This window comes from Danio rerio, chromosome 2, assembly GCF_052040795.2.
Source record: "Danio rerio strain M-AB ecotype USA chromosome 2, GRCz13ab, whole genome shotgun sequence".
Taxonomy (NCBI): domain Eukaryota; kingdom Metazoa; phylum Chordata; class Actinopteri; order Cypriniformes; family Danionidae; genus Danio; species Danio rerio.
In genome coordinates, this window is record NC_141022.1 from 25795047 (window position 1) to 25821956 (window position 26910).

Here is a 26910-nt window from a genome sequence, read left to right on the forward strand (position 1 = left end):
TGTTTTACGTTTAGTATAAAGTTAAGTTAGTGGCGAAGCAGTGGCGCAGTAGGTAGTGCTGTCGCCTCACAGCAAGAAGGTCACTGGGTCGCTGGTTCGAACCTCGACTCAGTTGGTGTTTCTGTGTGGAGTTAGCATGTTCTCCCTGCGTTCGCTTGGGTTTCCTCCGGGTGCTCCGGTCCAAAGACATGCAGTACAGGTGAATTGGGTAGGCTAAATTGTTCGTAGTATATGAGTGTGTGTGTGGATGTTTCCCAGGGATGGGTTGCATCCACTGCGTAAAAAAATGTGCTGGATAAGTTGGCGGTTTCATGGCGGTGTGGTGACCCCGGATTAATAAAGGGACTAAGCCGACAAAAAAATGAATGAATGAATGAATAAAAGTTAAGTTAAATGTGTAACAGAGACTGCTGTCAAAATGGAAATAGATTCATGAATTTCAGTCATTTAAAAAAGGATACCGTAAGAGGTACTCTTAGTCTAAACAGGACTAAATTTGTTGTATTGTTTATATAACTCTGTGTTTGTATGATAAACGTGCATGCTGAATCAGAAGACATTTGTTGAAAATGTTAGGGCGTACTCGCACTATTTACAGTTGGCTTGAACTTGGCCAAAACACGCTTGGCCCCCCTCCCGTCTCCCCCAACGGCCTGCACTCACATTACATTCGGGCCTGGGCACGATTATGTCATCGATAATACGCTGTTCAGTAAGCGCTCTCGCTCAGCACAGTGGAGATTGCTGTAGTTAAATTGTTTGTTATATTGTATTAAGTCGTTTGATATGCAGTGACGTGCAGTTAAAATATTTCGCCGCACAGATAAGCCACTTTTGATCCTCATAAACAACCATAAAGTTCTCGTGCTGCAGGAATTAGGAGGTTTGCTGAAGGTGCGCAGCTGTCATGCAGTGAGTGGTTTGCCTCTTTAATAAGCTGCGACAGTTTGCGTTCACTGAACAGTTAGAATGAGTAATTAATCCATATGAAACGGTCCCTAAAAAGTCACGTTTTATCTTTAGTTTCGGGCTTAGGCGCATTTTGCACTCACACACAAGCGTACCACGCCAAAGCTCATGTGAACCATGCTCATATATATATATATATATATATATATATATATATATATATATATATATATATATATATATATATATATATATATATATATATATAGCCCCCTTTGATTTTGTTTTTCTTTTTTTAATACTTCCTAAATGTTGTTAAATAGAGCAAGGACATGTTCACAGTATGTCTTATAATATTTTTATATTATATTTTATATGTTAGTCTTTTTTGTTTTATTTCGACTTGAATAAAAGCAGTTTTTAATTTTTTTTAAAAACCGTTTGAAGGTCAATATTATTAGCCCTTTTAAGCTGTAAATTTTTTTTTTGATAGTCTACAGAACAAAGCATCGTTATACTGATAACCATATCCTGACTAACCTCAATAACCTAGTTAAACCTTTAAATGTCACTTTAAGCTGTATAGAAGTGTCTTGAAAAATATCTAGTCAAATATTGTTTACTGTCATTATGGCAAAGATAAAATAAATCAGTTATTAGCAATTAGTTATTAAAACTATTATGTTTAAAAATACATACATATATTCATATCACACAATGTATATCATAGAAACGCAAAATATCGCAATGTCAGAGTTTTTCAATAAAGTTAATATTCTGCACCCTATAGCACAGATTTATTTTTATTTTTATTTTTACAAAACTCTGTGCAAAAATGGCAAAAAATGTCGACATCGACTAATAACATTTTAGATTAATCTACAAAATTGTCTGTGGATGCTTGATGAGCGTCACCTTCACGCTCTCTCAGACCTGAATGAGCACATTCTGCAAAACGGTTTCAGCGCTTTGTTTTAAAGCTTTATTTAGCTTGGCTTTCCCCTGGAGGAAGATTAGTGGAGCCGTGTAAGTTCTCTTACATGTTGTCAGTGATCTCATGAAGAGCTGGGCTAAGCAGGATTTGGCTCACCCACTCAGACCAGTTATCCTCCCTGCTGATGTCAGTCATACTGTGTTTCTTTATGTCTATGTGCACCTGTGTGTGTGTTTTCATGCATGTTTAGTGGGTTAGTGTGCAGGGTGCTCTGGGAGATGTGAATACAGTATATAATGACTCATGCTGCTACAGGCAACAATTAAGCCTAAGGAGGGACTTTCCTTCAAGAATGTTTTATTCTTTATTTCTTAATATGAATGATTGCGTAAGAAAGTCTTTTTCCTTCTAAACCAATTTTATGTTAAACGTTATAAGATATTGACAGGAGTCATGATTATTTAAAAAGATTACAAGGCCATACGACCAAAACATTTAATTTATGTATTTAAATATTCTCCTTGTCTTTTGTTGTTTGATTAACAATAGCTATGTTTGCATCTACCCACTTTTTATGCACATTTTCGAGATGCACATAAAAAACAGTTGATGGAAACGCCATGATACGCATGAGTTTTAGAAATGCACATAAAAAATGTATGCGCATAACTGAGTAGGATAAACTTTTTTTATTCAAGGAGAAAAGATGCGTTTATACTTTGAAAACATTTTTACCGCTCAAATTACAGTATGCGCTTTAAAAAAGTCATGCGATTTTGTTAGAAGAGATCATGTGATGATGAAAATGTGTGTGAATGGACTAGTCAGCAGGCCGAGAGCATTGTAAAACATCTGAAATTTTGTTTTAGTTATTCTAAAACGCCGTAACCATTTCAGTATTAGTGTTATTATATTATTAATGACCTCCAGAATCAAGAGTGTCTGTGCTTTGCGTCTCACGCCTTCCAACACCAACATGGGTTTATTACATGTCAGCATTTGTTATCTGAGGCGCAAGTCATTTATTAAATAAAGAAAAGATTCACGCAACTTCTACCACAGCGAATTCAGTTTTTACTTTTGATATTTGGCGCCAGTTAATCAGGAAGTAACGATTTAGTTCTCCTTGACACATTCGATGGAAATACTTGTTTTGCATCTTTGGATGGAAACATCTGACTAATGACTAAGTAAAGTCAGCAACAGGAATATAGACTGCTGTCACTTTTATGTCGGGACACCAAGGCAATGGTCGTCCATTGGGCTTTATCTGTCCAGCTTGTTGTTAAGGTGTGTTCCACACATCAGCTCTCGTCATGTTAATGGAAGAGCTCGTTGGCTCAATTCAGCATTTAGAATTGGTGTCGACCACTGGCTGAAGTGAGTGCTCTGACTGGTTACAAAAGATCAAAAGAAAACCGGCACACTGCCACTTTAGCTCTCAAAAGTATTTAATATCACACACGTTTCGACCGACATGGTCTTCATCAGGTAAAGCCTTACAAATGGGAGTACTGCATTACAAAGCATTACAAATGTGTGCCGATTTTCTTTTGATCTTTTGCTATAAACTTTTATTTTTGATCGCGCACCTGCCTTCGAGATTTTCTAGATGTGCGCACATTTCTGTTTTTTACTCTGATTGGTTAATCATCAACGAATTAGAGCGTAAGTGTGATGTAGCAAGTAAACAATTAAAGTCAAGAAGGTACACGAATAGGATGGCTGTAGTTTTGCTACATTTCTCATATATTTGCAAATGATAGGATTTATTAGATCATCAGACATTAGCAGGAGCAAATGCCTCTAAATGACACTGAGCACGTTTTTATGGACAGCAATACTGTGATTTAAATATGATTAAGGAAATACTCTGATTTCGGGTCTGTCATGTACAGTAATTTTTGATGACCTTAATCTGACAAAAGTCACAATCGAACTGTCAATCTAATGAAGACATTTGAACATTATTGAAGTGCAGTACAGACCTGTAAACAAGCACCTTAAACTATTACCATTTTGTAATATTTTATTACATTTTGCAACAAGAAATGCACACAGTAGTGGACGCTTTTCACATTTCCAGGTTTCTCAGTAGCGGAAGTCTTCATAGTTGGGTAAACTTGGAGCGCAGTGAATAGGAGAGTACAACCAATAATATTTTTACAATCCTATTTGCTGAAATAATAAAAGAAAAAACTCCATGATGGTGTTATAAAGACTTCGCAAAAAAAAAAAAATTGTGTGAGACTTATAACGGTAATTAGTCAATAAGCGGTAATTAGTTTTTTGTAATTTGACGCAAAGATTATATAATACATTCATAAATGTTCATACGTTTATTTCAGGCAAGAGAGCACATTGTTGCGGGTGCATGTATGAAAAGTTAGTGAATGAAATTGCAGAAGTGCCCTGTTGCTTGAGAGTTTGTATCCATCGTCATCTGTTTAGACACATCGTGTGAGAAATTAACTGCACTGGTAGCAAAATTATAATCGAAACGCTGATGAACACAGACTGTTTTTTTGTGTGTGTGTGTGTGTGTGTGTGTGTGTGTGTGTGTGTGTGTGTGTGTGTGTGTGTGTGTGTGTGTGTGTGTGTGTGTGTGTTTGTGTGTGTGTGTGTGTGTGTGTGTGTGTGTGTGTGTGTGTGTGTGTGTGTGTGCGTGCGTTAAACTATGTAATTTTGAACAGTCATGTAAAGTAGTTAATCAAAGTATATGCTATAACATGTAAAAACAGGAACATTCTTAAAGCTGCTCATGTAAACACCTTATTGATAGTATTGTCTTTTTCAGATTAAGGCAAATAATTTGATTACTGATGCTCACCTAAACGTAGTCAAACAAAACGCTGCTTTGTTATTGCTTTGCATGCACGTGCTGGAAGTTCTGTTTTTTCGTTCACAACACAAAATGCAAACAATGCATCATTTAGTACCACTGGTTTAGTAGCATTCGTCAGCAGTAGTTGTTTGCCATCATCGACTTGGTGTGTCCTGGCCTTAAGAGCCAAACAGATCTGGTTTACTGTTACGCATGCATTTTCCATTTCAACTCTTTAACAGAAAAAAATTTCTTTGGCACATTTATAAAGAAAAGTGACATGACAATAGTCATCTTTTATGATTTTGTTGATTTCCATGTGAAATTGGGCTTTGTGGAAATATAAATGTGAACTGGTGTAAAGGGACAGTGTATGAAGCAATAATCATTGTATCTCAGTTAATGTTACTTTTGGTGGAAGTAAATGCTTTTTGGTATATTTGTCCCTCATGGACTGGGAGCAGTTTTAGTCCTATGCCATTTTGTGAAACTAAAATAGCTCAAACTACAGAGCAGGTTCTGATTCAGCACAGTAGGAAGTGAATCTACTAAATGTTGTTTGGGGAAATACATTGCTCATGTAATCCTGGCACAGGACAAGACATGCATATACACAAAGCTAATGCTTATTTCTCAGAGTTGATGATCAATATTAGATTGGACAATTCTAAAAAAAATACACGTTTGCCCTCGTTCCACATAGTAATCAGGAAAGTGGTCAAAAGTGGACGAGTAGGATTAAAACACTATTGTGCAAATTTGTTTTTTACCTCTGTAGGCAGGGTTCAACGCTAAGGATTTTTATACGGGTCCGATCGGGCCATTGGTTGAGATTTTTACTTGCCCTGCCAAAATTCTCACTGGCCCCACCAAAAAAACTAAAACGTTAATAGCTATTTCTTAGCCACATATTTTAAATAGTGGCAAAATTATGCCTGTGAATCTAGAATTTAAACATTTTAAATATGTTGATAAATGTATAATGAGCAAAATTCAAGATTTTATGCAAATGAAAGAGCAGTATGAAAAATCTGCTGGTATTTAAATGCAATTCTAAATAATTTTTATAAAAATGGCTTGCCAAACTGACAACTGTTTTTTTTTTTTTTTTTTTTTTTCAGTTTCTTAATTTTGTACCCATGTAATTTTCTGCTTCTAAGACTTTAGAAACAGACATTTTCTTTTAGCCTCATTGTTTAATTTTGCCGTCATGTTGCCATCTTTTCGCTGTACTGGTTGTTACCAGGTTACAAAACGTGCTCATCGTTACTGGCCGATAGGGACCAGTAACAATCCTGTTTACTGTCCCGAGTGTCTTTCACGCTGGCCCCGGGCCACTGGGCAGTCCTTATTGTTGAGCCCTGGTAGGTTTGTTCAGGAAGTAAAGCTGAAAGTAAAATTAATGTTGACCTGCTTCAGGCAGTCTGTTCTTTCTTTTGGGAAACCATTTCTTCATATAAACTCTGATCTTTGAAACTTTGCTAACCTTTTACGTCCACAAACGACTATGTTAAGCACTTTGTGGAAGCTAATATCCGAAAATGGAATAATAGGAGCACTTTAATGTAATATATTTTGACTTTCCAATGTTTGTTTTCTACAGGCTGGCATGGTTTCGGAGCAACTGGGCCTTGGGCACAACCTTGACCTGTCTGACACCATGGTGCAACAGAAGCTTGATGAAATCAAGGAGCAGATCAAGAGGGAAATCCGCAAAGAGCTGAAGATCAAAGAGGGAGTGGAAAACCTTAGAAAGGTCACCACAGAAAAAAAGAGACTGGCATATGTTGATAATATGCTTAAGAAGTCCAACAAGAAGCTCGAGGAGCTGCATCAAGAGCTGCAAGAGCTCAACGCTCATATTGTGGTGAAGGATCCAGAGGATCTTCTCTTGGGTATGAGTAAAGCTCTTCTATGCATTTACACTACTTGTACATATGCAAAATTTGGCTAAATAAATTGTTTTTAGTTTAGCATATATCAATACTTATAATATTGTTTTTACTCATTTAAATAAAATGTTAAATTCTGTTGAACGTTATATTAATAATAATCTAAATGCGGCTTACTATCAAATACTACCAAGATTCGAAAAATTCTGGAAACCTGTAGCCATTGTCATTGGTTAAAAATTTTCAGCTTACTTTAAAATATCCTCTTTAGTTTTTAACAGAATAAAGAAACTCTAATGTGATTCCAAACTATTATAAGTGAGTAAAATGTCAGCAAAATAAAGTTTTTGGGTGAACTATACCTTTAATTCTAATTGGTCAACAAACATTCTAATGCGGAATTCACACCAAATGCTGAGAACTGCGTCACTGGTTCTAGTTTTCTTGTGGGAGGCTCACGTAAAATTTTGAGATGAATGGTTTCGAACTTGCAAGGAAAACATGATTGTTGCAAATTCCATGCATTCAAGGCAAACGTGTCATGCATTTCAGGTCTTTCTATCTATTTGTCCTTTCGCGACTTTTTTGGTACTATACCAGCGTTAATATTTAATTTTGCACAAAGGCGATTTAACAATTGTTTCTTAAAAAATAGGTGTGCCCGCAATTTAAGAGTCACTCATTAATATAATTAAATATTCAGCTCCATTTCATATTATTTAGCTTTAACATCTATGTACTTGCATCAAAATTTAAATAAAATGTACTAAATGTGTTCGAAAGGTGTTACAAAACATGTCTGATGCTCTTGAGGTAGGATATGGGTAGGGTGAGGGGATAGGTTTGGTGGTATGTACAGTTTTAAGTGTGGGTTTAGATGTAAGGGATGGTCAACAATCAGAGATACGATTCTTCCGTATAAAATCAGATATCCGTATTTTCCGAGCTCAGTGAGGCGAGCCCTGTAATTTGGGTGGTGGGGTCTCCATCATCATCAAAGCAGACAACCTGCTTTATTCCGGATGTCTTTTAGGGATGTAATCGTAGACCTACTTTGGCTACTGTGTATAAAACATAATGATATTGTGTGGTCCTATAATGTGATGAAGCCATTTACAATATGCAAAATTATGAATTGCTTTGAATGCATGCGCAGCTGTGCACTTCTTCCATGCTTACATTTGCATGTCACGACCACGGTCTTAAAAGGTATTAAGTTTATAAATCAATGTAGAGAAATTGAAGGCGCTTAAAGTATTTAAAAAGTCTTAAATGCTATTTTGCAAGGTATTTAATTTTATATCATTTTTGATTATACAATGTATGGTTGTATGATAAAGTTTACCTGTATTAAATCTGTGAATATCAGGATGCTGTGTAGTTGAAATCAATGTAATCCTACTAGATTTGACATCCTGGTACTTTGTTTACTGCAGTAACCAAGGCAACACCATTATTTCTGCAGTTCTATAGGCGCCGACCTGCTGAATTAGCTAGATTTGAAAGATTTTTTTATGCAGTATATGAATAATGTTTTCGTATTTTAATAGTTTCTTACATGAATATTTAGTAAATATGCTGTAAGTTAAAAACTCGCCAGTGTTTCCGGTTAAAGTGGTTATAAAGTCTTAAAATGTATGGAAAGAGTCTTAAAGTCTTAAAAGGTATTAAATTTCTCTCTCTGATTTCTGTATATACTCTCTAGATGATACTAAAAATGGTTAAAAATATCTTTATAAAAGAGTAAGAAACTTTTTGTCATGTATGATATATTTCTAGGGTGGAATGTTGAAGTATATAAGGCTATTTAATTCAACTGGACGTAATATTTTTTACAGTTCAAATTGTTGACTGACTAGTAGTTTATTTATCACATTGGAAATAAAGAGTCAACTAAATTACAGGGAAAGTTATATTCTGTGTAAAAAAGAGAAGTAACCACGTTAGTGGCCCCATCTAGCGGTGGTGTGTGGATCTGTCCCAACATTTGAGGTACGAAGTATAAACCTATTAAATTTTACTTGGGTCAATATTAAACTGCTAAACATTTAAAGCGATAACACAAAAAAAATTAAACCTAATTGTGTGGCTAATAACAATTTAATAATATTTATATAATTTTTTAAAATTTATATTATTTTTTTAATTATTATTTTTATTTATCATTTATTATATAAAGTGGGACCAAATATTTATATAGAGATTTTAAAAATTCATTGAAGTATTGCAAGCATTTAACCCTGTTTTACTAATGCTTTTTTGAATGGGCTTTATATTGTCCACAAAACACTTTTGATTGCTTTGATGATTATACATAGACTTGTGAGAAATGTGAGCCAGTAGCACACACAGCAGGTGCAACAGGTGTAGCACTTCTTCTAAACCGAATGATTATACTACAACCTCCTTTGAACTTTAATATTTTGTTGTGAAGATCTCCACGAGAAGCTTGATCAGATCTCTTTCCCTGCTACTAACCACATCCTTGGATGTGGCAAGATTTAGCCTGGGATGGAAACCTTATCAGATGAGAAGGGGCTTTTGTTTGGTGACTCAGCGCAGGAGGAATGTTGCCCGGGTGTCACACCTCTGTGTCAACCTCCTCATTCTGTGTCCGCCGAGCAGAAATCAGCAGATCTGCTGGAAGACAACAACAGCCTCTCTGATGATGTCATAGTGGCCGACTGTTGCCCGGATAGTTGATTGGGTGAAGCTGCTGCCCTCACTGCTGACTCGGGTCAAGCCTTTTGCAGCCCTTTACATCATCGGCTCTTATTACAGCAAAGGCACAGGCACAGCTGTTTGGTTTTTTTGTAGCATACACACACACACACACACACACACACACACTACTGTTCTAAAGTAGAAAATAATTGAGCCATGTCAGAAGAGTTCTTGCTCTCAGTCATGCTGCTCCAAGTGCCGTTTCATACTCTCCCAAGAGAAATAATGAATCATTTCTGGAAATTGTTTTTAATTTCAGACAGGTCAGCTTTATTGCCCTATGTTTAAAATGTTATTTATTCCAGTAGTGGTATAAAGCAGAATTTTCACCAGTCATAATTTGGTGTCATGTAATCCTTCAGAAATTATTGTCACGTTGATTTGTTGTTCAATTATTGTTGGTGCTCAAATGTTAACAGTGGTTCATAATTCCTTATTACTTTTACATCATATTATGCATCCTTGCTTTATATATTTTAAAGATTGTACTGGCCTCTGAACTTTAAAACTTTAAATGTCCCACAAAAAAATTAAGCTCGAAAACTCAAAACGTATGGTAGTGAGAAATGTTTGTTTTTGAGCATCAAATAAATAGATGACAATTATTTATAGGGGAACATGTCACTAAAGACTGGAGTAATGAAATTGTAGTGTGATGTAATGTGTATTTATATAGCACATTTATTGTGTATGGCCATATACCCGAAGCGCTTCACAATTATGTGGGCTGAGTGGGCCTCTCCACACCACCATCAGTGTGCACCATCCACTTGGATGATGCGACAGCAGCCACAGATCAACGACTCCGATGCCCTTACCACACATCAGCTATTGTTGAAGTGGAGAGACCGTGATACAGCCAATTTTTTAGATGGGGATGATTGGGAGGCCATGATTGGTAAAAGCTGATGGAGGGAATTTGGCTAGGACACCGGGGTTAGACTTCCACTCTTTACAAGAAGTGCCATGGGAGTTTTAATGACCACAGCGAGTCAGGACCTCATCATAACATCTCATCAGAAAGACGGCACTCACTGACAGTATAGTGTCCCCTTCAACATACTGGGGCGTTAGTTCCCACACAGACTGCAGATTTAGTGTCCCCTGCTGGCCATTCTAACACCACTTCCAGGTGCAACCTAGCTTGTCCATGTGGTCTGCCATCCAGGTACTGACCAGGCTCAGCCCTGCCTAGCTTCAGTGGCGAGTACCTGGTCTTGGGCTGCAGGGTGATATGGCTATACTTTGTTAACTTCCATAACAGAAGTAAACTGCATTGTAATGTTTATTTTACATATATACATTTGAATATTTGAATATAAATGCGTTGTTTGCTGCCCTTCATATCCCACAATCTTGTGCCTTTCATTTTTGACATTTGAGCTACAAAAACAAACATGGCATCTCCAAGGCCTAGATGTCATTTTGTGTGTAAATATAATTTTTTTTTTTACCAAAATTTTTCCTTTAACTTCTAGTGAGAGGTTAGTATTGTAGTATGCAAATATTATTATTTTTGATGTATAATTATCCAGAAAGCTCTCTCTGTTTAGTTGCTCGTCATGCTGTCTCAGAAGTCTTCCATAAGGTTGCTTTTACACTAGCATCTTTGGTCCACACTCGGGTTCATTTGACATCAGAGTACGTCAGAGTTTAGCTAGAGTGAACGATGTCTTCTGATCTTACCAGTAAACCGTACCTCAGTCCGCCTGAAAGAGATGTAAGAAAGTGAGGGTTTGGGCCCCAGAGGGGTCGCGGTACAATGAAGTTGGGTTGCTTGGTGATTTCCAAAAATCTATTTATTTTTGGTAAACCATAAGAATTACCATATTTTATCCATAACCAACTTAAGAGAAAAAATAGTTGTGTTTAGTTACTATATAATTACTATAGTAGCTTATAGTTTTATTGGATTGCGACCCCTGGGGTAATTACATTATATCAAAGACACAGCAATAGCGTCTGAAACAGCATATTGATTTTATAACACCAGGTTAAACTTGCTGGCCCATTTACAGCACTCACAAACGTAAACAAATTTAACAAACAATAGACTTGGGTCTATTGTTGTGTGTGCGCCATGCATGCAAGGATATTGGGGGTCACGAGTCACTGGCATTGTCATTTTGGGGGTTGCGGGCTGAAAAGTTTGGGAACCCCTGGTCTGGGCTACGGTTCGTGTGAACTCTGGTATGGTTGACTTCTGATATAAATGCAGTTGTACCAAATAACGGAAGTGAACTGCCAACTGTACAACAAACTTTAGTTTTCATGAAGTTTATTCATGTATGTCGGTATCACCTACCTTGACAACAAGCAGGACTGACTCGGTGAAAACAGTGATAATGTCTGCTTGTCTCCTCCAAAAACGATTTCTGCAGACACTGTGTGATGTTCTAAATGTTTTTAATATATTATCTGCGGCAGATAGACGCAAGTGGCTCTCTGTATTTTGGTTCTGATAAAAGCAGAATGATTGTGATATGCGGACGTCTCCATTTTGGCGCTTTGCTTTCGTGACCATCACCTAGAAACAGCTGTACACAAAATAGCAGCTTGGTGACGCAAGCATACCAGGGTTTAGAAGGAAAAAAGACAATGTGAACACAAACCAGCTGAGGAGGAAAATCGAACTTGGGTTCGGACCAGGCATTCGGACCAAGTGTGAAAGCACCCTTAAATCCCATTTGCGAGGTGCCATCATACACAAACGCTGCACCCAAAATCACTTCCTGATAGGGCAGCAAGTCAACAATTTAACTTTCGACACAGTCTTTGCATGATTTACAACACTGGTAGTAGGTCTGCATGATATTGGAAAAATCTCACATTGCGATATTTGTTTATTCTGCGATATATATTGCGATATGAATACAACTTCACTAGATTTGTTGACTAACTATTTGGAAAGAATTTATAATTGTAGATTGATTGGGATGATTCTGTTTAGAAGTGCATACGATAAAATAAACAGTCTACAAGCACAGAAAAATTCAATAAAGAAAAAGATATTAATTAAATAAACAACATTTTACTGTTTTCCTGAAGGGTCGAACTGTATTCAGGTATACAGTAATTGAATTATCAAATGTAAAATAACACTGCATAGTCTTCATTGTATAAACAATTCAATCAAATTGATTTGATTTAATTGTTGTTAAATTCAAATCTGTACAGTTTCATGGTTAAAACCTTCACACAGTCACAGGCCTCAAAAAATACTTGCAAAATGATACATTTTGATCCAAACTAAGCATTGTGTACATTCGCAGTGTGACTATTGCGAATGATCACATTGCGATATTGATGCTGAAGTGATATATTGTACAGCCCTAAACGGTAGCATGTTTAACAGATTAATAATAATGTTTTTAGCAAACTGTAACACATTGCTAACGTTTCAGTATAATTTCTACTATGATTTACTAGATTGTTAGCATGTTTTAGCACATTGTTAGCATGTTCCGTACATGATTAATCACACTGCTGCTAGCATATCCCAGCATTTAGAATGTTTTTGTTAAAACATGCAAATATCATGTTTCTAGCAAGTTTTAACAAACTGCTAATGTATCCTAGCTCATTATATATTGCTAATGTATTTGGCGCATGACTAACATATGAAAGTGTTGTAAAAAATAAATGAGGGAAAGAGGAGAGAACCCAGTCCAGGAGACTTGAAACGAGCAGAATACCTTTACTGAGACTTGTTGATTAATCTGCAGTCATACAGCATCTTCAAGAAGTCCATGTGTCTGCAGGAGCCAACTGGAGGTCTGCAGTTTGCCAGTTTTATCACAAGTCTTGTCTATATTGTGTTCTTAGGAGGAGTGGAGATGGCTAAACAAAGCATGCAAATTCTGTATTAAAGTCCGCATAATAACCGGCATATAGGTGTGAGAATCCTGCCCAGCAACTGACCAGATGAGTTAATCAACAGCATTAAAACAGTGTGCAAATGATGTTGTGGAAACAGAAAACGTCTGACTAGTTGACCGACTTGAGAAGACAATAGACACAGCCGTGCTGTGAAACTGACAATTTGCATTACTTTGAGACAGTCAGGGTTCAGGAAACCAAAACATTTTAAGGTCCGTCACACCTTAAAAACAACTTTTCAGTTATATATAGATTATATAAATTTGTATTCCCACAAAAGCATAAATAGTTGTTTAAGCCCAGTGTAATGATCGATTTGGAATAGCCTGACAGTTTAACAGCAACAAATAAAATTCAGCAGTATTGTCATTTGCTCAATAATTATTTTAACAGACTTTCCAGTCCAGTTGGTTTTAGTCTTTTAATCATTTTTTCAGCACCTCTTATGCCTCATTGTAGTAGGTTAGTAATTCCTGCTGTGTGTGCGCGCATCGTTTTCTTACCCTGAAGACTCTGTTTATCATAACCACAACAGAGGCATCTGTATTTATGCCTTGCGTAATGACGTGACTCAGGAGTCTCCAGGTGCTCAACAAAAGACAATTGTTCCTCATTAACATGTGTTTCCTGCACTGAGGTGCTCTGTGAAGATTTATTAATTACAGACGACGATTTTTGCTTCCTCAGCAGCCTAGTAGAGCTTTGGTAAGAATGCAGGTTGTCCAGTACACAGTCTGAGATATTTGTTATTTTATTGGATATTTTAAAAATATTTTCAAATGAAGAGGTTTAAGCCTTTTTGACGGTTCATTTTGTTTGATATATTGAGCCATGTAGAGGGATACAAATTTGCAGTGTTTATGCTGCTGTTTGAAATTGTTTGGTTTTTAATGATTTAAAAAATATTTTTGAAAGAGTTATCATTTGCTCATCAAGGCTGCATTTGTTTGGTCAGAAACACAGTGAAGACTTACATTAAGGTGATTTTTTTTTTTACAGTGTACCTGTTTTATTATATATAGAATTATATTTTAAATTATTTTAATTTATATTTGTGTTGGAAAATTAAATTTTTACTCCATTGTTATCATTCCAGTCTTTAGTGTCACAAAATCATCTATTACTGGTTGCATCTGAATTAGTGTACAACTTGAATAGATAGTACAACTGAATTTAAATTAACTTCATGACTATTAGAACAGTGCATTCTATATAGTAGACTATATGTAATAATACTAAATAGTAAAAACAAATGTTAAATTTAGTATAAACACACATTTTTTGTCTAAATAAACATATTTAATTATATTGATTATATTGTATTATATTATATTATTGCGGTGAGAAATTGAAAAAAATGTGATGGCATGTTAAATAATACAATATTAAATGTGGTAATATATATATATATATATATATATATATATATATATATATATATATATATATATATATATATGTATATATGTATATGTGTGTGTGTGTGTGTATATGTATGTATGTATGTATGTATGTATGTATGTATGTATGTATGTATGTATGTATGTATGTATGTATGTATGTATGTATATATATATATATATATATATATATATATATATATATATATATATATATATATATATATATATATATGTATAGATAGATAGATAGATAGATAGATAGATAGATAGATAGATATTATAATCAATCTATTATTTGCATATTATTTTATTAAAGCATCGCAAGTTCTGAAATTGAACTTTTAAAAGTGAACAGCCATGTTTTACTGCTGCATAAAACAAATTAGACAAATAACCAATGTAAGCTAAAAAATAATTAGCACCAGCACTTCTAGTAGGCACACAGATATACTTTTGGTTTAAAGGGAACCTATTATACCCTTCTTTATAAGATCTAAAATGGGTCTCTGATGTCCCTAGAGTGTGTATGAGAAGTTTCAACTCCATAATATCCCACTTTTTCTTTTTTTCTTTTTTACAACTCTTAAACAGCTCCTTTTAGTTTTTGTTCCAAATTGTGCGGTTTTGAACACTGTTTAAATTGAAATTAGCTTTTTTTTGCATATTAGGTCCCCTTTAAATCATTAATTTATAGCAAACTATTACAATATGTACATTTGCAATATTGTATATAATATAATATACAATATAATATTTTGGCATTATTGCTGTTGACATGGAGATGACAGAGATGCCATCAAAAACATCTGCCTGCCACCATATTGTTCATGTTACCCAACTCTGTGGTTGCGTAATATGCCATTTCGAGAGCTGATGTTTTTGTTTGTTATTAGCAGAAGTCTAACAGGTTTCATTTATGTATAGAAGTGGGGGTAGATTTTTCTAGTCTGAACATGAAAAGCGGTGTTGTGCTTCACTGAAATAATTTCAGTTTTCACAGTCACTCATTCAAACAACACAAAAAAGCATTCCTGGAAAACTGTTTGAAGAATTAAGCAGCCACACACAAGTGTTCTAGCTCCACATGGACAGATGTTTAAATTTTGCTGCACCAATAAAAAATATATTAAATTAATCTAAAACATGAATTGTTTGTGCTGGGATTAGTTAGACTAGTGCAGCTTCTAAATGTGGTTCTGGTAGGGCAAATAAAGAATCAGGTACTCTTGTTGCAACATTCTACCTGTTATATGTGGTTGAGCCAGAATTCTGGAAGATTTGGCCACAGAAAATTGCATAAATAAATTACAAACTATGTTGCTTCCAGTGTCTTTTTCGAAATAAAAACTTGCAAAATTCTTTCCGGTGGTGTTCGGTGGTGAAGTAGTTGAAAACATTTTACATTTTTGTGGCATATATGGAGCCTGTTGACTTTTCATTTATAAATGAAAAAAAGCGAGATTTCTCAAAATGTCAAATTTGAATAACTTGATTATTAGCAAAAGTGTTTGTAATAAACAGTGCATGAATGAGGTAGGGAAATTTTTTATTTTATTTTTTTATTTTTCCCCTCCCAGGAATTTTTTCTCTCTCGTTTGCTGTGATCGGCCCCGTATGCAGCCAAACTTTAAAATTATAAAAGTAATATATATTTTTTAATTGTTTAACTGATACTATTTATTGGTTACAAACGCACCCTTTTGGTTACCATTTAATAAGTTATTCAGAGCTAAGGACTGAAACCAGCTCATGGTTTTGAATAAAACATGTTACAATAGTTTACATATGTATAAATATGTAATGTACAAAAAAAGTAATGTGTATATATATATATATATATATATATATATATATATATATTTTTTTTTTTTTTTGTTAATTTGAGTATGCTGATTTTAGTCGCATTATTGAAGTGCAGTACAGACATGTAAACACCTTAATCAAACTTTTACTGTGATGTAGGATTTTCACCGCATTTTGTGACAGTATAGTTCGTACACACATGGCTGTTTGACACTATTGTCTGCACCTACCGAGACAGTGAAGGACCAAAGTTTTTTTTTCTTCATACGACGTGTTGATATCAAATTCCAATAAAACTACACTCTTCCAGCAGTTCGTACTCTCATCCAATATCATGTTTGTCATGAGGAGCATGCATGAAATCTTCCTGAATGAAAGTAAAAGTGCCAAACTGCAGTAAAGTCAACAAATTAAAAATCAAAGACCTGAAATTACATGAAACTCCAGTGGAAATGGAATTATGTGCTATAACATGTAAAACGGGATCATAAAAGGAACATTTAAAAAGCAACTCATGTAAACACCTTAATCAATTTTTTGTCTTATTCAGATTAAAGCAAATAATTTGATTACTGGTGTCCATGTAAATGGAGTCAGTGTTATTGGCCCAGACAAACAACTTGTATTTCTAGTGTAGACAGATACCAGTATCGTTTGATTGACTTATCTTGCACATTGCTTACAATTGCATTATATTGCAGAAATGCTTTTAAATTTAGGATGTATGTCTTTTGATTTTATTGGTTAAAAGTGATTATTGGAAATATAGTGAGTTAGCCTTACACCATTACATACTGAAGTAAAGTTGTATTGTTTTTTTTCCAGACTTGATGTAGTTGCTTATGTGTGAAGGTGAATTAAAATTTTGACGCCAGTCGTTTTTATGTAAACACGATGAACAGTTCATTGCATCACCAAAATAATCAGGGGCGTTTCTACTTACTGTGCAAAAAGTCACTATAATAGTGACCAGCCGACAAGACGATCAAGACCAACATGAGAAGGGGTCAAAAGACAAAAAATATCAGATTTTGATAAGATTATCTCTTTTTAACCCAGGGTTGCTCCAAGAGGTCTGATCTTTAATTTTCTTCAGGTTTTAAACATTAAAGTTCTGCCTCTTTTTTTCCCCCCAGAGTGCCCACTTACGCTGGACAGCCCCAAAAGTGAATCACGTACATGCACTAGCAGCAGTAGACTAGCAGCCCTGAAGAAACAGAACGACATTGAGCTGAAGGTGAAGCAGGGGGCCGAGAACATGATCCAGATGTATTCAAATGGCTCCTCGAAGGTAATGTACCATTTGGTTTTTATTTAATGACTTTGTTTGGCTTCAGGCTCTTTTACCGTTGATGTAGAAGCCAAGTTTTGTTTACAAAGCTCAAGAGAGAACAGTATAGACTCAGTTTGGCTGTCTACCTACACACAATACACTTCCATTTAAGATTTTTTGTGTGTGTTTGAAAGAAGTTTTTATGATCCCTAACACAGCAATTTTTATCAAGACTGTTCCATTTATTTTAAATAGAGTAAATATTGTGCAAATGAACATGCTCATTTATTATCCATGTTAAAGAAAAGTTAGGCAGCTAATTCGTTTTGTAGAAATTGACAGACTTTTTTTTTTTTCTTAAACCCCTTATTGAATAGACAGTTTAAAAAAGCAGCATCTGTTTGCAATACAGTTTTTTTTTAATGAGCATAATAATGACTAAATATAAAGGGCATTGTTGTGCGGACAAGAAATAGATCTTTAAAAATCCTCTGTAACGCTGTGTTCAAACCAGACGTGAATGCGCGGATAAATCGCACTATTCGTGAGTAAATAGATACGTGAAAATTTGAGTTTACTTCAAATTTGAGTTTAGTTCATTCCCGTGTCAAAATCCACTTAATTCGCATGTCAAATCCGCTTTATTTGCGCGTCAAATTTACTTCAGAACTGACGCTGATACACGTGATAAGCAGAGCTTCTGTCTGCCCAGTGACTTTAGCTTTGTTTGCTAAATGGCTAACATGGTTTTTATTGACACAATAATTGTGTTTATGTGCTTTATGAAGGCTGAAAAACAGTGTTGATTCATTTGGAGCATTGTCTGAGTCCACTAGATCCTTTTAGAGGTGCACCCAGTTCTGTGAGCTTATAAACTCGTCCAGAAACTTAACCTAGATGATGGAAGCTTTCAGCTATGCTTTTGACTGAGCCGAGCCCAGTTTGATGAACTGTTGTCTGTGTAGGCAGGATGATTTTCCTCCGGGACATCAACAACAGGTGCTACGTCATAATCACGCCCCCACAAGAGCAAGCTTCTGATTAGTTAACGCGGCTTGAATGTCTGCCGAAGTTTAGATTTTCGAATGTCTGCCGAAGTTTAGATTTTCGAATGTCTGTCGAAGTTTAGATTTTCAAACATGAAGCGTGCAAAGTGCTCAATTCGTGCCGCGCCATTCACGCGTACTGCGTCATTCGCGCCATGCCATTTGCTCGTCTATCGCCGCAGGATGTCTAAACGCGTCTTTGCATTGAATTAACATGTAAATTACTCATGCTTGACTTGATATTTTACACCTTTTACAAGAAGGGTAAGAAGTGTATTTTTTTTTTCTTTGGTGTCTCCAGAGAGTGTCTGTAAAGTTTCAGCTTAAAATACTCACCAGATCACTTATTATACCATGCTGAAAATATACTTATTGGGGTTAAAGGAAATGTTAGCTGTTTTTGTAGCCTGTGCCTTTAAATGCAAATGAGCTGATTCTCCCCGTCCACCGTTCTTACATGTGTGTCTGTTTCTCGTGTCTTACGTCAGATAAACTGCAGTCAGTGACTGAGACAGACACGGATGAAGCAGAAATTCAGTTTATGAGTGAATATGGTTATTTAGTGTGTTTCTTGTGGAGTTTATTCAAGCCCTTCTGCAACGAATTATACACAAATATTATTATACACACACAGACACATTTAACTTTCCACTGTGTTTAAACATCTACTCACAAATGTGACGGAATACAAGTTAATATTTACTGCTATATGGATATTCATTAGGCTACTGTACAAAATAAACCTGATTTATTGTCCACAAACCAGGATTCCTGTTGTGTGTTTAAATAATCCTCCTATAGTTGTGGTCATTCCAGCAGTTATGAATTAGATAACGATTTTCTTTATTACAAAACATGCAACTGTTTTAAACACACAGTTTTTTTTACAATTGTAAACCTCATTCTCTTGGGGTGCAGCTTAATCACAGGTAGTTGGAACAGACTTTTCAATCCCAGTTTCTTAGCAAATCCTGTCTTGTGTATATGATTATATGTGTTACTATGGAGACAGTTTATTACTTGCCTGTTAATTCGGTGGGTGTGTAAAACTCCACATTTACGTTACGTTGCTGTGGGCCTCAAAATCGCTGCGATTGCATCCTATTTCAACATCAGGATTTTTAAAAATAGAGACTTGTTGGATTTATCACTCCAATATAACTGTGAACACACTATACCTACTCACAGTTCTGTCCAAACAGCTTACAAAGTTGATTTTGCATCATAGGTGCCCTTTAATAGACAAAAAAGTAACCCTATACTTTTAAATTGGGGTAAGGAGTAAGGCCAGCACACATTATACATGTCTAAATTTACTCTGTTCGAAACACAGGCTCCAGAACTACTGCTTGACTTTTAATAACATGTTAAAGTGCAGCTCCTGTAACTTGCCTGAGAGGTTTGGCCACAGGAGCGGCACTGACAGTGAGTTGATACCCTCCGGCCACACACACACACGCACACACACACAGACACAGACGGGTGTCAGGATGTGGAGTATTAACAGGCCTGGAGCCCTATGGGAAATTAAGCGAGGGCTGATGTCAACCAGGAAATGACTTGTAAACGGAAGCCTTTCCTTCTCACACTCGCTAACAGACCCTGGAATATGTTTAGCCTTTGACCAGCCTGCACGAGAGCGCTGCCAACACTAAGATGTTATTAAAGATGACTGAAGGTCTAATGAAGGGAAAATAAAAATATACAGAACAAAGGTTTTTTTTTCACCACATGAAATCTGATTGTTGTTGACTTTGCAGGACAGAAAACTTCTTGCGACGGCACAGCAAATGCTTCAAGACAGCAAAACCAAGATCGAGTTCATCCGAATGCAGATCCTCAAAGCCAGCCAGACCAGCGAGCTCAGCTTCGACAACAATGATGTCATCGGTAACGCACACAATTTCATAAAACCTTTCTTAAAAAAAGGTCTTTTACAATTTAAGATCTTAAAAGAAATCGTTTACCTGAAAAGTAAAGTTCTGTCATTGTTTATTCACTTCCCACTTGTTCAAAACTTTTTCTACTTTGTTCTGTTGAACACAAAAGATGTTTTGAGAAATGCTATTAGTAGCCATTGGTATTAATGTTATTTTTATCCTTTTATTGATGTTAATGGCTATTGGTTCTTCTTTTAAAGACATAGTTCACCCAAAAATTAAACTTGTCATCACTACTCGTTCCAAACCAGTTTAAGTTTCTTGATTCTATTAAGCACAAAGTGAAGTTTTTTTATTTACTAATTTTGAGAGGATCACATGCTTGTGATTGATCTCGGCTGGTCCCGCATTAGCTAACGCATAATTCACCAATCGGATGATTCCTAACTCATTATAAATAACCAGAATTTCTTACCTTATTCATCTTCGTCTTGAAGAATCACACCCTCCACACTTACACTCCTTCCTTTTCCTTGATAGGGTGGCACGGCGGCCCAGTGGTTATCATTGTCGCCTCACAGCAAAAATGTCACTGGTTCAAGTCTCTTACAGGCCAGCCGATGTTTCTGTGCGGAGTGTACATGTTCTCCCCATGCTTGCGTGGGTTTTCCCTGGGTCCCCTGGTTTCCTCTCACAGTCCAAAACATGCAATGTAGGTGAATTGACTAAACCAAATTGACACCATAGATGAACCCTTAGGGCGTACTCGCACTATGTACAGTTGCCTTAAACCGTGCCGAAGCACGATTGTCCCCCCTTCCTTCTCCCCCGACGGCCGGCACTCACATTACATTCGAGCTGGAGCATGCTTAAGTCATTGATGATGCACTGTTCAGTTTAACAGAAGAGAAGTGCTCTCGCTTAGCACAGAAGAGATTGCTTTAGTCATATCATTTTAGTCATTTGATATGCAGTGTCACGCAGTCAAATATTTCTAATATTTTGCTGAAAAGATCAGCCACTTTTGAAGCTCATAAGTGATCATAAAGTCCCTGTGCTGCAGGAATTAGGAGGTTTGCTAAAGGTGCACCTGTCCTGCAGTGAGGGGTTTGCATCTTTAATAAGCTACGACAGTTTGCGTTCATTGAACAGTAAAAATGATTGATAAATTCATGTGACCTTTAAGGGACTGTTTCATGTCTCGTCTTCAGTTTTGGGCACAGGCGTGCTTTGCACTCGCGTTACAAGCATACCACGCCAAAGCCCAAGTGAACCTCTCTAGCACACCTCTTCCAACCGGGCCAGGGTGGCCAACTCAACCATGCCTGAGCCCAATTCAGAGCACCCACACTTCTCAAACAAACCGGATAACGCACCTGTGCACAGTTTGGATAGCACAGTGTGAGTGCACCCTTAATCAGCAGTATATCTCACTGGCAATCCCTAATTTGTCACTAACCATAAATAAGCGGGGAAGTTCATGAGACCTACCTGAGCTCAAACTCCACTCTTGCATTGCAAATGGGAGGGAGCCCCAGGCTCGAGGATCTTGTGAGCTCAGGGCTCTCATCCGGGACAGCATACCAAACATGCTTTATAGTCATCAGCTAAGTGTAAAGTCTTGAAAGAAGTATTATGAAGAATGTTGGAAACCAGTAACCATTAACATCCATAGTTGGAAAAACCGATACTATAGAAATTATCAATTGCCAGTTTCCATCTTTTTTCAATATATTTTCTTGTGTGTCCTACAGAAGAAAAAGTCAAACATGTTTGGAAGGGTTTAAAAAATGACAGAATTTCATTTTTAGGTGAACTATCCCTAGGTGAACTATCTTTTGTATTCAATTAGAAAAAACCTAAATTCATAAAGATTTGAAACCACTTGAGAGTCGTGTGTGTGTGTGTGTGTGTGCGTGCATGCGTGCGTGAGCGTGTGTGTGTTAATCAAGAATTTTAATCTGGAACTTGCTACCCAATAAAATGTCTTTATTGATCAAACTTTACATATTTAGAAAACAAGAAAAAAAAGAGCGAAGGAGCCTGATCAAAATGTACAGCAAAAAAAGTTTCCATATACTAGAGTTGAGAGTTATTTAAATCTTGCATGTTTTTGCTTTTCTTTTGTTTTTTTAATATAATGTCGATAATTTCAAGTTGTTGTTTTTTTTTTTCAAAATTAGAATGATTACATTTAGCGAACATGCTGAAATATTGTGTTAGCTTAAAATTATTATTAGATTAGAAATGTAATTTTCTTTACTAGATCTTGAAGTCCTAAATATACATTCATGAAACCTGCAGAAACCTTTTTCATATTTATATTTGAGTAAAATAATAAATGTGTGGTGTTGTGGTGCAGCCAAACCCATCATCAGTCCGCTGGACCTGCGGGTGGAGGAGCTCTGCCATCACACACGCATAGAGTTCGCTGTAGCCGAAGGAGCCAAGAACGTCATGAAGCTGCTGGGCTCTGGCAAACTGGCAGAGAAGAGGGCTCATTCAGAGGTATTGCAAACTCTATCATCATCATCGTCTTCTTTTTCTTCTGTAGCAAATCTTAATGCACTCTTTTTAAGTTTTAAGATGATTGTAGTTATTTACCTTCACACAAACCAACAGCAGTGTATAAAGAAGTGTAATATTGATTATACAGAAGTGTAATATTGATTAGAAAAGAATAAAATAGAATTAAGCCTGTTTTTTTAATAAATTTAATATGTAGCTCATTTTTATTTGAAATATAAAAATTCACCAATTATATGTAATTATATTATAAATTAAACATGTGTTGCATTATACAATGGCATATTAACAAGCTAAATTAATTTAAAGATTTGTAAGCTTGAAATAAAATACTTTAATGTAATCCTTATGCTATGTGCGAATAAAGTAATTTATCAATTAAAAATAATTTGAATATGCTTGATTACTTGGGAATAATAAAAAATAAACAGTTTGTACAAACACGTTTTTTGCTATGTAATGAAAAAATAATACAAATTTATTTAACCAGAATATTTTTTTTAATTTGCTTGTAAAGTTTAGCTATACAAATAAAATGATAAAAAGTGTAATTACCTCTAATTTTCCTGACAGATATGTCCATGAACACTGATTTGGCATAGCAAATTCTTTAACCAATGCTCTATTCCATTTCAAGTTTAAATACTATCCTTTTTGTGAGCACTAATTATTAGTGGCAACAATTTTAAGCTGAACTCATAAAAACACATGGTCTATATGTAGTCTACATAGTCATAGTCTCATATACTAGAGTCTGTGGACTCCCAGCAACCCAGACTTTTAATGATTTAGAAAATGTAAATGTCTTTCTGGCTAACTGAAACGAAGAAATATGAAGATAAAGGCTAGGAATATAATTTTTGGTCACACTTTAGCACACTGTTTATGTAAGTACCACTTGTCATACAAGATCAAATAACTCAACTTTTGATGATTTATTTTTTGAATAATATTTAAAGTCCACATGGAATAAATGTAGAATGTTTATTTTGCTAACACACACTGTAAAAGAAATACTGGGTCCCACACAATTCCTTTGTTGTCCCAATACAAAAGGAACTCAATATTCAATACTCAATGTTCTGTCATCATTTACTCACCCTGTACTTGTTTCTACTGAGTAAATAGTGAGTAGACTTTTTTTAGTTGAACTACACTGTAAAAACTATCCTTTAAGTACCAGTTTTTGTATTTTCCAATTCACAAGTGATTTCCATTTATTTACGGTTGTGAATTGCTTTATAGGACCTTGATCTATGCTCTGTCGACTTTTGATGTTGGAAATTCCACTGCAATTTAACAAAGTTACTTTTATTGACATTTAGTAGTTTGAAATGATGTAATGTATAATAAATAATATGCAGTATAGAGAAATAAGTCTGTAAAATAACAGAAAATGTACTGGCAGTTTATTACGTGGTTTTTGTACCATAATTTACAACACCAATCCGAACAATATATCATTTTAAACTATTAAAAAAGTTAATAAGAGTCACTTTTTAAAAAACTTTTCAAGGTTAAAGTTTTTAAAAAGAAAGCTTCCATAAGGCAGTTCTTGAGCTTAAGTAAACAATGAAAAATACAAAAAAATGAATATATAATATATATATATATATATATATATATATATATATATATATATATATATATATATATATATATATATATATATATATATATATATATGGATATATATATATATATGGATATTTTTTTTTACCGTGTATGCCTTTAAACTTACATTTTTAAACTAAAGTTCACAATAAGTGCTTATGTGTTTTAAAGAATCTGTAACTTTGTGTAACTTAGGCCCAAGCCAGATTCAATGAGTCCAGTCAGAAGCTGGATTTGTTGAAGTATTCCCTGGAGCAGAGACTCAATGAGCTTCCCAAGAACCACCCGAAGTGCAGTTTGATCATGGAGGAGCTATCTCTGATGTCCTCTCCGGCTCTCAGTCCTCGCCAGAGCTTCATATCCACCCAAAACCACAACAGCACTGTGAAGAACCAGTACAGCACCAAACCAGCAGCTCTCACAGGTGACCAATGCATTTTCACACATACAGGACTCAGACGATAATTATCACAATATATTTTTCACGATAAAATAAAAAAACGTGTTCGTTCGATGCAATATTTAGTGATCTGAACGGCGGTATTCTTTTGCACCACACAGAAAGTTTCTCTGTTTGTGTAAATTTAGGTTTGTTTACATGCAGACAGGTCTTGAATTGATCACATGACCAGTTCATAAACTCTTTTATTCAGCTAAAAAACACAGATATCTCCATAATTTAGTTTAAAGCCTGTTGAAGGAGCGCTGAGAAACAGGAGAAACACTGCCATGAACCATTCTGTTAAAAGCCTATTTCATAGATGTACCATGGATATGAAGATCACTCAAAGCAAGTTTTATGAATATTTATCATTATAACAAGTACCTCTTAGATTTGTGAAATATTCAGCTGGTTGGTTCATTCGTATGTCATGTTTTGACTAAAAAAGAACTAACAGAATTAACAGTAGACTGGTTACTAAAACTTTCACTCAGGGGCAAAATATGCCTTAAATTTGAGATTTATTGTGGTTATTATTATATATTTTTGGCCATGTTGGCCAGCCCTACCCATCTATGTTTCTGCTCGGGTCAGGGTTGTTTTGTATTAATTGCTATTTTTATTTTTTAAAGAAATAACTTTTCAGCAAAGTCACATTAAATTGACCAAAGTGTCTAAAAAGATATTTACATGTAACAGATGATTTGTGTTCTTTTGAAGATGCTGGAATAGAATGTTTTCACAAAATGTATTTTTGTTTTATTTAATTACATTTATTTTATGTTATTACTTTAGTTAAGGCTTTCAGTATTGATAAGAAATGTTGGTTACACTTTTTCAGTATTTACAATAAAACTACATTGAAGTTCTGAGTAAGGTTAGTTTGGATCTTAAAACTGAGATCAGTGTTTCGGCATTTGTTTCACAGTAAATGATTTACACTTGCAATGTCTTTGCAAGTGCTCTGGGTTTGTCAAGACGCTTAGTAAAATTTATTTTAGAAAATGCAAAAGAAAAGTTCTTTTGAAAGCAAAAATAAATATTAGTAAATTAATTTTACTGTTGTGATTATAATGATTATAATTATTACATAATACTCTATTCTTACGTATTTCTTTATTGATTATTTTTATTGTTTAATAATAAAAATAAATAAATAAATTTAATTAAAAAAATATTTAGAGTAATAGAAAACATTTCCTTTTTTTATTATTAATGCTTCATCAGCCTTGATAAGAAATACTGGTTACACTTTTTCAGCATCCTTTTTACAGCATAACTACTATTAAGTTCTGTGTATTATTTATTAACAGCATGTACTTACTATGTGGATGCTGAAAATTCAGCTTTTACCAAATAAATTACATTTTTAAAAAATGTAATATTTTCTAACTATTTTAAATTACAGTGATATTTCAATGGGATATGTGCATACAGACTTTTAATTTCAGCCAATTTAATTTCCACCCTCAGTGCTCTTTCTATTATCTTTCTATTATAGAATTTTCACAATTAAGGTCTGATTTTTTTTTTTAAATCATTGATCTTCATTGCCTGAGAGATATACAATATAAAATGGGTCTCAGCCTGGATAAGAACTGCATTAAGTTACATTTTCCTCACCATGCCTTTAAAATATGACAGTTTATTTTACCCCAGTAATTTTAACGGAGTTTAGCCTCTAGGATCTTGACGGCGCTAGCAGTTACACGTTCATTTATCTCATTTTACATTTGAACAACTAAATTAATGTGTAGGTCT

The 26910-nt window shown here is 35.1% G+C and overlaps 3 protein-coding genes and 1 long non-coding RNA gene across 9 annotated transcripts in view; 2 read left to right on the plus strand and 2 right to left on the minus strand.

Annotated features, from left to right (window-relative positions):
* tox (thymocyte selection-associated high mobility group box) overlaps positions 1-26910 on the plus strand; it is a 606421-nt gene that overhangs the window by 550874 nt on the left and 28637 nt on the right. The window lies entirely within an intron of this gene.
* The window catches only part of LOC148679736 (uncharacterized), an 807653-nt gene that overhangs the window by 346486 nt on the left and 434257 nt on the right, over positions 1-26910 (minus strand). The window lies entirely within an intron of this gene.
* Positions 1-26910, minus strand: part of znf644a (zinc finger protein 644a) — a 398550-nt gene that overhangs the window by 290979 nt on the left and 80661 nt on the right. The gene's annotated exons all lie outside the window — the stretch shown is intronic.
* pkn2a (protein kinase N2a) overlaps positions 1-26910 on the plus strand; it is a 62175-nt gene that overhangs the window by 4022 nt on the left and 31243 nt on the right. For all 5 annotated transcript variants that reach the window (XR_015478436.1, XR_015478435.1, XR_015478434.1 and 2 more), the window contains exons 2-6: positions 6271-6562; positions 17505-17659; positions 20448-20577; positions 22930-23075; positions 24903-25131. Coding sequence is in view for 1 of the 5 variants with exons in the window: in XM_087240751.1 (XP_087096877.1) it covers positions 6271-6562; positions 17505-17659; positions 20448-20577; positions 22930-23075; positions 24903-25131 (952 nt within the window). In the remaining 4 variants the exon portion in view is untranslated. The remainder of the gene's footprint in view (positions 1-6270; positions 6563-17504; positions 17660-20447; positions 20578-22929; positions 23076-24902; positions 25132-26910) is intronic.